Raw genomic sequence first — 14,752 nt, 5'->3', positions numbered from 1 at the left:
TGGTTAGGACAGTTAGGACAGTCTTGCAGCCCACTGAGCTGAATAAGGGCCACTCATGTGGCCCATTCACTAGCCTAGGTTGCTTATAGGTGCTCTAGGTGCTCCTGTAACAAAACAATAATACTAATAAATGGCAGAAGTAGCGCTGCTTTAAGCATGTTAGTAACTTGTCAACTTAAAAATGTATAAAAACAATACTGCATGTTGGCAAAGCTTCCTTTTAGATTTAACTTGGTGGATATTTTGAAATGATACTTTATGGTGCAATTCACTCTACCCTGCAGTGGATTTCCTGCAGATTTCAAATATAGTGTTATGATACACAGCAGTTCTTCCATTGCATGATTTAAATAGCAGACTAGAGCCTTTCTGCAGGTCTGAAACCTGATTGAGAAATTACCACAGGGAAATTAAAAATAGAAAAACTGGGGAGTTTTATAGTCTGATCCTGAGAAGTGCTGACCCACAGCTCCCATTGATGTTAATGGGAATTGCCAGTGTTCAGCATTACTCCAGATCAGGCTATTGGTGAACGGGGCTCCTGTTGCTTGGTATTAATCCCATGTTGTAATCTGCAAAATATAAACTCTAATTAGTTTAGTTGAAGCAGTGATGTTAAATAGTTAGCAGGCTACCAATGGCAGCACAGGACACAAGAGCTTCATAAAAAGTGGAGGCAAACAGGGGGAAAGTTTTTTGTTTTCTAAAAGCTTATTACACTTGATATTCTTGAGTAATGTTAATGAAGGTTTAACTTGCATATTACCTCTGAGACTTTGAATTAAGAGGCTTCTTATATCCTCAACATGCTGAGGTTGTAAGCCTAGACAGAGTAATTTATGGTTGAGTTTCTACGCTGGCATGTGTATATTATAAGGTTTCTCTGAGACAGTAGGATTATTAGAAATAATGCTATCCTAGTCCTCAGATCTTCTGATGCTTGTAACTGATATCAAAACCATGCTTTTCAAAAAGTGCATAGTAATATCTCAGATCATTTAGTTTCCTTAACTTGTATTTGAAAGGATGGGGTCCTGATTTGTGCATGAACTACAGAATATATTCCAACATCTGTAATTCTCATTGAGCAGACTTCTGGCCTCAAATTTTGTTGGGTTTACATTTCAAAATGCCTTTCTTGAATTTTGTTGGTTTTATTCACAGTTTCACTAGTGTAAACTAAATAAAATGTGAATTATTTTGCCTTGTAATTGAATACTTATAAAATTAGCTGAAAATGTAAATTTATAAAGTAAATATTTATTATTCTTTCTCATTGGCCAGATTCCTTCTCCAACACTATTATCTGTGCTCCTTGCCAGCTTCTCTTTGTCTCTGCCTCTCTTTGTCAGCTGTCTCCATTTACTGGCATCTTATTTTAACATTTCCATTGTTTGAAACACTGGACCTAATGCTGAGATCTATTCTTTCCTAGTTACTTCAATAAGAACATTGCCTAAATAAAAAGTATGGACTTCAGGATCTATGTCTGTGTGCATTTGTGAGCCAGGTATATGAATGACACATAATATTAAGTACTCTGTTGTACAATTATTTGGGGCTATATAATTTTTTTACCTTTCATATTGATTCAGCTGTTTTGGTTATATATTGCCATGGGTGTCTGAATACATGCACTCTTAATTTACTGAGTAAACACTGGATAATGGTCATCTGACGAAGTCGGTTTTACGCACGAAAGCTCATGATTCCATATATTTTTGTTAGTTTCTAAGGGCATGTCTACACAGTAGGGCAAAAGTCGAATTAGGCTAAGCAACTTTAGCTATATCAAATGCGTAGCTGAAGTTGTAATAGTTTAATTTGAATTTTGGTGCTGTCTACACAGCAGGAAGTTGAAGGAAGAACACTCTTCCTTTGACTTCCCTTACTCCTTGTACATTGCAGGTTACAGGAGTCAGCGTAAGAAGTCCTCCAGCTCCCCATTATTTTGAAATAATGGCTTGCTGTGTAGACGCACTTTGTTATTCCGAAATAACGCTGACGTTATTTCAAAATAATGCTGCTGTGTAGACATACCTTAAGATGGACTACTCACTGAATAATGTGCTTGCTTTTTCTTAGAATGCCACATTTATTAGACATGGTGGGATTATTTAGGTATTTATATTTCCATTGGGTATGGAAGTCCCGTTAGGATACTTGTCCCATTGTATTAGGAACCATATACAGCACCTGTCCTGTCTGGACTGGCTGTTTGGAGATATGGATTCAGATCTTAAATTTCACTGTGATTGTAGCAGTCTTTTCACCTCTCTGAGCTTCTAATTCCCCTCACTCCTTGTGTCCATCTTGTCTACTCTTCTCTCTCATTAGGTACAATGCCTAGCACTTGCTCTGAGAAGGGGGTGGGATAGGAAGGAACTGTCTGTTCATTCAGGGTTTGTACAGTGCCTCGCACAGTGGGACCATGATCCATGACTATGATTCCTAGATGATACAGCAATGCCAAAAATAATAATGATTCATAATAATGGTGCCCTGATTTTGGCAGGAAGCTGTAGACACTATTGTACTACACATAAGAATGACAATGAAGAGAACAAGCCACATAGGAGGGTGGGGTCAGCCCGTGAGGTAATCAAATGTGAAATCTTTATATATGATTTACATTTGCACTATCTTTGTGTAATTATTATAAATGGTTACAATAAGTGCCAGCTGTGTCCCTCTCCTCATGTCCCCATCTAGCCAATATTGCCTTTTGGATTTCTTATGGATGTTGTGCAAGAGATGAGTCCTGGGCAGAAATTTGAAGGCACTGACCTTAAGGTTTACTTTTATGTTTCATGCACAAGGAGAGGCATTAAGGAAGGAGCAGAGATATTTGCATAAGTTGAAAATCAGGTGAATGTGGATGACCCCATAGGCACATTGGAAGAGACTGGGGCTTGTGATAAGCAATTAGAGAGGGGTAGAACTATGATGACCCTGGACAGTAAAGAAAAGAATCTTAAACTTGAAGCAGTGAAACAAGGAAAGCCAGCCAGGGCATTCAAAGAGAGAGAGAGAGAGAGAGAGAGGGAGATGTGGTTATAGTGACAGCCAAGGAAGTGGGTCTGGCCCATGGAAGCTCATCACCTAATAAACCATCTTGTTAGTCTTTAAAGTGCTACATAGTCCTGTATTTTGTTTCAGCAAGACTAGACTAGACTAGACTAAGAGGGCTACATTTCTATTACTAGCCAAGGAAGGTGACTGCAGCAGTTGTGTTCTGTATGTACCACTGGGGGAAGCGGATGTCTGTCTTACAGAGGCTGAAAAGCAAAGGTACATAACAACAAAGACGAGAGATATTAAAGGCCCAGACAAGAATTTTGGCTGCTGGCCCCGCAAGTAGCGGACACATAAAACATGACACGGCAGGAGAAGCAGCAACATTTTGGACCCAGCCGCAGTGAGCAGAACTGAACATGCCCCGCAGCTGCCACCTCTCCGGCTCAGGCCGTGGGACATTCACAAGTGCAGCCTCCCGGGATCTAGTGGCACGGCAGGAATGGGGCAGCGGCCAGTTGCAACCCTGGAGCGAGGGCACCTCTGCCGGGGAGGGGTGGGTGGAAAGGGGGACGGAATGTGACCTGCTGTGCACGCTCCCTGGTGGTCCCCGCCCCCCCACGGAAACTCGAGGAAAGGGGCGTGGTCTGCAGGCAAGCGGGCGGAGCCGGGCCCAAGCACGCTGAGCTATACATGGCTTAGAGCCCGGCCTGCAAGTTGGGGAAGTTTGCCGGCATGGGGGTCACGGTGGATGTGCAGCAGGTTTACAGATACCCCTTCGAGCAGGTGGTGGCCAGCTACCTCCGCAAGGTAACGGGGGCTCGAACTCCCAGCTCAGCGCCCCCCCCCCTTCGCTTCCCAAGCGGCTTAGCCTGAGCTCAGCCCGCGCTCTGAGCCGGTCGGTGCTTCCTTGCAGCGCCGCCACGTTCCCCCCTCCCGCTGCTGCTGCCTCCATTTTGGGGCCCGGTGAGGGGAGCCCGCGAGGGCAGCTGCGGTCAGTGTCATTCGGGAGCCGCTGCGCGTTGGAAGCGGTTGTTCATGCCCCGGGGAGCTGCCTCATTGCTGCGGCGCCCCCTGTTACGCAGAGCTGGGGTGTCTGTAAAGGATGCGGCCTGGGACCCCTCGTTCATCTGCGGGGCGTTCGTGTCGAGACCCCGGCCAGGCGCTCTTATGACTGGGGTGCGCGCGGAGTGTGTGTGTCTGTTTTTCTTCCTTAGTAGCTGCTGAATTTTCACTCTGAAGTGTCTCTGACTTTTTGCCGATTTGACAATGCCTCAGAATTTCCCAAGCTCCTTTCCAGCGCAAATCTTTCTGTTTGCTCTTCTACTCCTCTCGGAGGTGCCTACTGCAAATCCTGTCTCCGGCTTCAGTTAAAGTTCAGTCCACATGCAGGCTGGGAATGTCTCTGTTCCTTGAAAAAGTGAGTTTGCAATAAATGGTAGTCAGTGGTTACCAGGGCATGGATACGGGCCTCTTAAAACTTATATAACCAAACGAGCAGCCAGTGCTGCAAGGGTTTCCCGTGTACCTTTCGGATCACAATAATAAACAGCACGCAGGCTCTTGAATACCCTATCTTCCCTAACTGAGTAGTGTTAGAAGGCAATTAGCAGTGCAAGCTTCTTCCCTCTCCTGCTTTTAAGATGAATCTTTTTTTTTTTTAAAGGAACACTCACTGTCAATGTGCTTCACTTTAAAAAATGAAGAGTTTTTAAATTTTTGATGCTACTACCTCAGCTCTGGAGCTCCTCTATCAATTATTGTAGTTATATGGTCTTAAACATTTAAGAGACAGGAAGATATTATCTCCTGTGCTGCTATGTGAAAGATCCATCCTGTAGGTAGGAAATGCCTTGACTATATAGGGCAGAGATGAGGAACCTAAGGTGTGGGGGCCAGATGTGACCCCCCCCCCCCCCAGCTTGTCTGGATCTGGCCTCCCAGAGGCTTATGGCTTTACCCACACCCTCCCAAACCCAGCATCAGGGCATTTTAGCCCTGCTCCTTCAACCTACTTCCTGGGTAGATCCCTCACTCCCAGTCTGTTCCCCCACACACCTTTCTTGCCCAGATGCACATCTCCACTCTGCCTCTGCATTTTACCATCTTCCCAGATCTACCAACACACTCCAAACCCACACCCCAAGCCTGCTTCCATTCAGTCCCCTCCCACTCACTGAACCCCTCACTTTTGGCTACATCCCAGAACCTAGGGGGACCCACAAAATCTAGCTTGCCCCCCCCCCAGGCACTGGTGTGCAAGGGGAACATGAGGAGTGTCTTTCTGTTTCTCAGTCAGGGGCCACATCAGTGAGGGTGTGTGTGTGTGGGTTTTTTTCCCTCTTCTCACCTGTGTGCAGCCCCTGAATACTATGACTGAAAGATACCAGGAAAATCAATTTTGGTTGTCATTGCCATATACTAATAGATAAAAATATTCAGACAAAAGTGACTTGTAAACTGCCATTGGTCCTTCAACTATTTTCCATGCAGTGTCTTTGTTTGACTCAATGTTCTAGTGTTTTTTGTCCTATGCAGCCTTGTAAATGGAGGGAAGTGGAGACCAGAAGAAACTGTTAATTGTGAGAACTCCTGTAATCAGTAACGGTCTCGATATAATTGTTTCTCAGTTGGATGAAAGCATACTTTTATGCAGACCTTTACTATTGACTTGGCTGTCATTTTGGAGGCCGTACTCTCTCTACAACATTGCCTTACCTTTCACTTTCAGAAGTTGTTTTCTTGAAATCTTACCCACGCATCTAATCTACACTGGATGCTTTAAGGCAGGGGTGTCCAAACTTTTTTCAAAGAGGGCCAGATTTGATGAAGTGAACATGCGTGAGGGCCGACCATTTTGCCTGACATTCTTTGAACCATTAAAATTAAATGCAAATTAACTATTTTATGCAAAGTTTATTGCAAACAGCATACTTTTCATTTCGTCACATGGATGACAAATCTAAACAGGTGTTAAATCACTCTGCCTTTCATATCTGAAGGCCAGATGGGAAAAAAAAATCCAAGAAGCTGAAATATGTCAGGAACATTGTAAAGTACATTACATATTATTGGTAATAAAGGTTGTCTGTCAACTTTTAAGTTCAAAAAATATGAACAGGAACATAACACCAAGTATACATGTTGTGTCCAAATATATTTATAACTGATTTAGACCAATTGACATTAACTGAGATTTTACAATGTATTCATCTCAATACATATGGATTAGTTGGGGGCTATAAAAGATAGATATTGCCAAATTACCTGTGGGGCCGTATTAAACCGGAACACGGGCCGCAATTGGCCCGCGGGCCGGACTTTGGACATGCCTGCTTTAAGGTATAGCAGGTTGGTCCCTGATAAGTAATCAAGTAGGCACATAAGGAAAAGCCTGGGGGGTGGGAAAAATCAAGTCACTTAACCCTCCTCCCCCACATTCAGGGGTATAACTAAGCCAACTTGTGAGACTTAAATCACACAGAAAAGGGGGAGAGTTCATGTAAACATCTGTAAACCCAGCTCCTACATTGACTTTATAACACAGGCTGCATCTCAATGGGTATCATGTTGCTCTGAGGCAGAATGAAGGCAGAGGAACTCTGAACACTTGATTCCATTGCAAGATTGGGCCCTTATATGGATATGCTCAGGGGACATGATTGAATTGTTTAGGCCTAGACTTTGGATTTTCTTAAGACCAAAGGTCAGTAGAAATGGTTCAGGAATAAATAATAGTGACATCATATTTCTTTTGAATATAGATATACTCCTAGAGAACCTGCAAATCTAGTGTTGCAGTTAGTCTTTTCCATCAGATGTGAACCTGATGGCATAATCATTTTGGAAAGAGAAAGCAAACACTAAATATTACTATGGGAAATAGACTTGTACAAGTGAAACTTTAACTGAAAGTGGAGCAGAAATAAAAGTAAATGTCTACTGCTGGCACTGGGCTTGACCACATTGCATCCTAGCAAATTTCTATTCTTTGCATTGCACTCCTATACACACAAACTTAGCCTGGTCCAGTATGGCCATAGGCCTATCTAACTTAGGGGTGGGTAGTAAATTTTGGTTGGGGAGGGGGGCATGCCAAGATTTTGGTAAGTCATAAAGGGCCACACTTTTCTATGGAGGGGTGCAGGGGCTGAGACAGAGTTTGGGTGCGGAAGGAAGCTTCAGGTAGGGGATTGAGAAGCAGGAGAGGGTATAGGATCTGAGGGAGTTCAGGTGAAGGAGGGGGTGGTGATCTGGTGCATGGTCAGGGATGGAAATGGGTGCCGGAGAGGATTCTCGCCTGTGGGGAGGGGTGTTGGAGGTGGTGCATGGTCTGGACATGAGGAGAATGGGAGGGGGGTGCTCTCTTGGGAGCAGGTCTGGCCAATGGGAGCAGTGGGGAAAGCCTCCAGACGGTGTGTCCCTGCTCTGCTGTCCCTCCCTCTTCTGCCCCAGCTGGGGGAGTGGCAGCACATGGAGCCACTTGTTCTGATGGCAAGGCTTGGGGCTTTCTTCCTCCCCTCCCTCCCAAGCAGGAAACCAGCATTGGCATTCCAACCTGGGATGGCGGGGGGGGGGGGGGGAGGGAGGAGGGCAATGTGCAGTTGGAGCTCCAGGATGGACTCCCTGCTGTGGGGGTAGGGGGACTGTGCTTGAGTCATGGCCTGCTTAACAAAGTGGCAATGGACCACAGTTTGAGAATCACTGGCTTGAAGGGAGCCACCAGTCATATTGAGCGGTCTCAGGCTGCAGCAGGTGGAGAGCCTGTCTGAGTTGGAGCCAAGTCAGTATCCTGTCTTGATAGTGGCCAATGCCAGTAGAGGGCATGAACAGAATAAGTAATTAAGTGATCCATTTCCAGCTTCTGGTAAACTGGCTAGGACAAGTTCCTGACTGTGTCTAAGCTCTTATTTTGCCACTTGTCTTCCTTTGAATAAAATAATTTGGAGCTGAATTGTAATCTCTTGTAATATGCTGACCCTGGCTCCAGAGCAGTGCCCACACTTTTTCTGCAACATATACTTTATACATAAATGTGACCGTAACAGTAGAGCAACAGCTGTATAACACAGGGCATCTCCATGATGTCAGTCACGAATAATACTTTTTTTTTTTTTTTTTAAAGCACATCTTCTAGTGACAGGTGTAGAGTAGAGAACATCCTGCAAATTGCTTTCCAAAAATGTAAACTCTTGCTAAAGCCACACATGGGCTCATATTGTTTTGGCCAAATTCAGACCAAAATGTAACTTGCACATCCCTTGGGATTCATCAGAACAGAGCAGCTGCAGACTCAAGAAAAACATGGCCCCTCAGGAGAAATAAAACAAACATGTGTGTACATGTGTTTAAAGCAAAATCTCAGTAATAGCTCCTGTGGTCTAGGACAGTGGTTTGCAAACTTTTTTCTTTTCCTCATGACCCAGTTGAAGAAATGTATGTTGGGTTACAGGCATCAAAATTGGACTAGTGTGGGCTCCAGGATGGGACTGAGAATGAGAACTTGGGGGAATACAAGGGCTGGCTTTGGAGGTTGGAGGGTCAAAGGCAGTGTTCCCTCTAAGCTGCATGGCAGCAGCCCCACCCAGTCAGAGGCTCAGGGCTCCCTTTGTGTAGCTGATTGAGTGGGTGGGGCTGATTAGTCACCCATGAAGCTATGCTGCCATGCAGCTTAGAGGGAACATTGGTCAAGGCTGAGACAGGAGGGGCTTATCTGCCTCACATGGCGCTGCAGGCCATACTGCACCCCAGAAGCAGCAGGTTCCTAGCCTGTGGGAGTGTGGAGTTAGTGCTGGGAATAGCGTGCAGAGTCTTCTCCACCTAGGAGCCCATCCTGTTGCTGATCGCTTCTGGGTCAGAGCACAATCTGTGGTGCCAGAAGTGTCTCCCTTTTTTGAAAGATCCTGAACTAAAAAAAAAGAGGTTTACAGGACCTTTCGAAACTTTTTTGAAAACTGTCTAGACAGCGATTTCAGTTTCAAAATACCCATTTTAGAAAGAACAGGCGGGCACCATTATGCGAATGAAGTGTGGGAAATTCAAATCCCGGCTTCATTTGCAATTTCAATCTGTCTAATTTACATCCCTCTTTCGAAAGTCTAGTCATGCCCTTATTGACTATGTGACTAAGAGCCTATAAAAAAGGTTGTTTTTGTTGTTGTTGTGGCTCAGTACTAAATTGCACTAATTCACTGCAAAGGAAACATACTGTACTCTGAAAGCCAAAAGTTGCTTGTATGGGAATGCTAAAATTTTCAATATTCCACAATCTATTTCTCAAACATTCATAGCAGAATGTTGAACAGCAAATTCAGACAGAAATGCCTATCTCTAACTCTCTTGACACACAACTATGTAGGGAGAACACACATTGCCCTCTGCAAAGTTAGAAAAAAAAATTGTCCTAGTTCCCAAAGTCTTGATCTTTAAGGCTGGCAAGTTCAAATGGACCTGTTTAATAACTCTGTATTTTAGGATGATGCACAGCATTTAACTAATCAGAATAGGATGTGCTTCAAAATTAAGGATGTAAAAGGTTAACCAGTAAGCTTCACCCATTAAAGGTGAGGCTTTACAGGCCCGGTTAGCTGGTAGGCACTGGAGCAGTTAGGGATGTGACTAGTTACGGGCTCAGCGGTAACTGGGTAACCAGTGGGATGGGCCTGGTCTGGCTGGAGCAGTCCCATGGGGGAGAAGATGCTCCGGCCCAGCTGGAGCAACCCTAGCCCCTGTTTAAGTGGTTATACATAATGTTCAATCATTTAATTGATGAAATGGGTTTTTAAATCCCTATTTGGAATATATACAAAGGGTAGAAAAGAGGGGGACAGCCCAGAGGGTCACTTTTAGGTCAAACAACAAGGAAGAAGTCTAGTGCACTTCAAAGACTGACTTTTATTAGGGTATTGGAGCATAAGCTTTCATGAGATGCAACTCACTTCCTCAGATGGTGAAGAAAAAGGAAGGGAGACAGACGAGTGCGACAACAGTGCTAATTAAATAAGGCTGAATGTGGCTTCTTTCCAAAGGCATGTCCACGGAAGGAAATTATTTTGAAATAGTGTGTCCGCCCTACAGGGAAGCCTCAAATTTTCATCTGGGGCAGGCTCCCTTAAGGTGGATGTGCTATCTTGACTTAGAGCTCCAGGAAGCACTGGGAAGTAGTTTATTTCAAAATAGCAGCGGTGGGGCATCTACGCTACCACAATTTTGAAATAACTTGCTTTCCATGAGGAATAATGCTTATTTTGACATAGTTATTTCAAAATAACCAGCCCCTTACTTCAAAATAATGGGCTTGGTAGTGTGGATGCTCTGCTTATTTCGAAATAACTCCCTAGTGTAGGCCGGGGCCAATAGTGATGAGACCGTGTGAGTACCTGAATAAGCAATTACCTATTGTAATGTGAGAACCACTCAATGTGTCTATTTAAACTTATTAGGGCATAAGCTTTTGAGAGAGAAATCTGTTAGTCTTTAAAGTGCCACCGGACTTGGGATGTGAATGGGTAACTGGTTAGAGGGTAACTGGTTACCCGGTTATAATTACTGGGTAATGACTAACTGGTTCCCTGGGAGCAGCTCTGCTGGGCCCTTCGCCAGCTGGCCCTGCACAACTGTGGCTGGGAACCCGGTGGGCTGGGGACCACTCCAGCCCAGCTGGAGCAGCCCTTTGCTTGGAATCTCACTTAGTCAGTTGATTAACCTTAGGCTGACCGAATGTCAATTGATTAATTGATCAGGATTTTACATCCCTACAACGGACTTCTTGTTTTTGGTGAAACAGACTAACACTGCTACTCCCTAAAATTTGTTCACCTATTGGGGTCAGAAGAGAGGCATAGCATTATTTCCTGTTAAGTTTGTGAGGTACAGAAGCATTGCAAATAGAAATAATATTCTGTAATGACGTCTACATTACTTCAGAGAGAAGACCATTGGAAGTAAAGAGTGAGCCTAATTATGGCAGTCAAAGGCATGGAGCAGAAGGTTAAAATAATCCTCTTTTAAATATGACAGTGCAGGGCATTACTTACTTTAATTAGGAACTTGACCCAGTGAAAGAAATAACTATAAGCTTAGCTACCATCGTAAATCCCATAGTACAAGTAGACTGTTTGCTCTCTTTCCTCTAACCCCCCCTTTTTATCCTTTGCAGACTTTTACCATTCTGTTTTTGTGTTGCCTTTAACAGAGATTGTAGAAGTGCAACTAATCTTAATTTACAAAACTATTACAGCTGGGATTTGTCAAAGGGGCTTCGATTCCTAAGGAATTGAATTCCCCTTGACTCCTTGAATGTAGGGAGCCTCCTTCCCATTAGCCCTTGTGAAAACCACAGTGTGCGTTACTGGATTCCAAACATTCATGACCTATAGTGAAGTGTTTCTCAACCTTTTTTATAAAGTACCCTTTTAGGAGGTACTTATAATTTTTTAGAGCCAGGCACCCCCAGGCCTCCTGCTCTAACCAAATGCCCTTCCCCAGAGCCAGGTGCCCTAGCCCCCCTGCTTTAACCCAATGCCCTGCCCCGCCCCTCCCCTCCCCCACAGCCAGGCACCAGTCGAATGGTAACCCTACCTTTGAAGAGCCTGTTGCCGCTGCCCAGCCTGAAGGGAGCAAGTGGCCCTCCAGCATCCGACTTGCCACGTGGGGATGCCACTCCAGCTCGGTACCCCCCCTAGAGTGGCATCCAGGGCAACAGTCCCCTCCTTTCACTACACCACTGATGCGGGGGGTGTCCTTTGGAGCAAAGCTTATTGTGCCACTTCACCGCCTTTTAGCTCCTCTCCACAACGCCATGAAGAATGGGCGATGGGGATGTGTTTTACTGAGCTGCTGGCAGGGGTGGGGATAACGTGCATCTCCAGGTCCAGCCGCCCTTCCTGGGGAGGCTGCTGGAGAGGGAATGAACTAGGAGAGGCAGCCATGGAAGTGATTTATTTTTTTTTATTTCTCTCCCTGCCCAAACCCGCCCCTCCCCCCCCCCCCCAACTTGGAACTGCCCTGGGTCTCACTGAAGCCCACCGCCAACAGCAAACTTTTCCCGTCAGCCGCTGGGGCGCCTGTGCAGAGCAGCTGTCAACATCCGGATTGCGGTTCTGAGCATTCAATTTGACAGGCATGTGCTGCTGCCCTCTCCCTGATCCCCTTTGCAAGGGAAAATCCCAGACACTTTTTGCCAAATTTCACTTGTATTGAAGTACACCCCAGACTTCTCTCATACCCCAAAGGGTATGTGTACCACTGGTTGAGAAACACTGCTATAGTGCATGTATAGACACTGGAATGTGGTATCTTGGGTTAGTCATACAAAGGACCATTAACCTGCCCAAAGTAACTTTGTTGGTTATTTCTCTCTAATATCGTGTACCTCAATGTAAGGCTGTAGGTCTACATGACCAAAAACCGCCCTGGTTCGCAAAAGCAAAAGTCAAGCTTGCTGCTTCTAAAAACCTACCCAATTTGCAGGATTGGATCATGATCATCAGGTGGAATCATTTCTCTTTGATCACTGTATCTTAGAATAAATGACTACGTGTCCTTGCTGCAGACACTTATATATTGTCCTTGCATGGCACATAATATTTTTCTTGTGCAAGGTAATCCCAAAACCCTGGGTCCAAGCTTTGGAATTGGAGTAACACCTAGAAGCATATGGTATGAAGTGGCAGCTCCATTTATGCTTTTGGGCAGTAATATGCACAGTGCACTGCTTCCTGCCAATGGAGAAGTGAAACTATGTACAAATCTGACCATGCTTGCACCTTTCTGATGGGTGCTCTGTGGATAGTTGCTGGGGAGGCATCCATGATGTGCATGGACTCTGCTACATGGCTATCCAAAGTACAGGTTGGACCCGAGTCCCCAATGGAGGGATTTTGCTGGATGAGGGAAGGTTATTTCTGGCCCCTCTCCCATCACCGGTCTCCCAGCCCCACTTCACTCCTACCTGGCCTCCTGGCTAGCCCACCCCTGCCACCAGTCCTGCTGCCCTGCCTTGGCAGCCTGTGGTCCTGCTGCTGGGTCTCCTGGCCACGCTGCAGCAGTCTGCTGTCCAGCTGGAACCTGCTGCTGATCCTGCTGTTGGCTGAGCCAGACTCCTGCAGCAGGGTTTTTGTCCACTGCCCTCCCCCCCTTTGCAACCATCCTGGCTGGGTTCCTGGCCCCAACAGGGCTCTAGCCTCTGGCCCACCATGGATATTGCATGGTCCTGCCGGACCATGGATATTGCCGGTCCAGAGAGTCCCAGGTTAGAGAGGTTCAACCTATAGTGCCAAATGGTCTGTTTTGGATTGTAAGCAATATGGTCATACAACTAACAATTTCCATTGCCATATGGGGCAGCTGCTGAGTTGGCATCTGTGCCCACCTAAGCAAACATTTAGTTCAAGTGTGATGAACAGGGTGTTTAAAATAAACACATCCATATGTAACCAGGTCTATATTGTTAATGATGATCACAGATTAGTTGCTGTGCCAGAGTTTGCTAGACTTTTTTTTTTAAATGATACATTTATTTTTATATATTTGCAAAAACATTTGTGAAGGCTGAGCTGTTTTGGCAACGTCAGTGTTTCATTTCTGTGGGATAAAAAAAAGAGAATCAGTCAGAATATTTTATTTATTTATTTTATTTTTATTTTTGCCAGCCTTTGATGTTGCCATTTTTTTTTATTTGAGCTCTATTTATTTGAACTAGTGTATAAGATGAACTCTTCCTTGCTTTGAAATACTTTTGAAATCAATGTAACCTGCATGGATTTCTCTCTGCACTTACTCCTAGAAGTCTCCTTTCCCAATAAATTACTCCCAGTAAGTAGCAGTGTGATTAGAATATATCCCTTTAACTTATTTTTATGTGCTTTATTCCGTTTACTTTGTTGTTTAGGATCTTTATTTCAATTGCTTTAGAGGAACAGCAAAGCATGTGTGACTTCTTCTGTTTGTTTCTAAATCCATGGTGGACAACCTTTGGGCCATGGGTACCCCGCTGGGATTCTGTGTAGCCAGCAAGACATTTTGTTTACTGTTGCCCATGTGCGGAGTCACCAGTATCTGCTGGTTTCCATCCATATAGTAGAACAAAAATAAAATTGGTATTACTAAAGTGAAACACAGATAAAGCAAGGACACGTGAAGTAAGGAGCGTGCTGATAATGCACAGCATTGACTATGTGCTCCCTCCACATCCAGTCAACATGTTGCTACAGTTCAGTTGACACACCCTACAGATTCTAGGTATGCAAATGCAGTTAAGAAAGCTACCCTATTCAGGGAGAGCATCTTGGCTATGACAATCTTGTAGCCCGCTGAGATGGAGGACCATTCCTGGTCCATTTACTAACCTAGGCTGCCCATCGCTGTTCTAAATGGAAGTCCTATTTGAAAAGAGTGCACATGATTAGTTCTTCTTGTGATTTTGTTTTAAGGCATTGGATTTTGCAGAAGACATCACATAAGTAGTGAGTTATGCAATCATTATGCATTGTTGGCATTCAATAAAATGAGAAATCAATTTTTTTCAATAAAAAAACAGGATAATCACCAGTACAACTAATCATTGGAGATTTTTAAGAGCAGGTTAGACAAACACCTCTTAGGGATGGTCTAGATAATGTGTAGTCCTGCAAGGTATGCAGGGGACTGAACTACATGACCTGTTGAAGTTCCTTCCATTCCTGCAATTGTCCTATTTACTGAAAATAATAAATGAATTTTTAGTTCAAACGTAAAG

General features: G+C 44.6%; 1 protein-coding gene across 5 annotated transcripts in view; it reads left to right on the top strand.

Moving 5' to 3' along the window:
- Positions 1-3,590: 3,590 nt before the first annotated feature.
- Positions 3,591-14,752, top strand: part of PRELID2 (PRELI domain containing 2) — a 78,253-nt gene continuing 67,091 nt past the window's right edge. For 2 of the 5 annotated variants that reach the window (XR_012896336.2, XM_014576270.4), the window contains exons 1-2: positions 3,640-3,825; positions 4,294-4,435. Coding sequence is in view for 4 of the 5 variants with exons in the window: in XM_014576270.4 (XP_014431756.1) it covers positions 3,767-3,825; positions 4,294-4,435 (201 nt within the window). In the remaining variant the exon portion in view is untranslated. Of the gene's footprint in view, positions 3,826-4,232; positions 4,436-14,752 lie in introns of all 5 variants that reach the window. The other 3 variants (XM_006128552.5, XM_025187459.3, XM_006128553.4) reach the window with 3 other exon arrangements.

The sequence above is a fragment of the Pelodiscus sinensis genome, chromosome 16 (assembly GCF_052426305.1).
Source record: "Pelodiscus sinensis isolate ZL-2025 chromosome 16, ASM5242630v1, whole genome shotgun sequence".
In the NCBI taxonomy this organism is placed as follows: Eukaryota; Metazoa; Chordata; order Testudines; family Trionychidae; genus Pelodiscus; species Pelodiscus sinensis.
The sequence above is the reverse complement of the archived record's forward strand: the minus strand, read 5'-3'. Positions and strand labels throughout refer to the sequence as shown.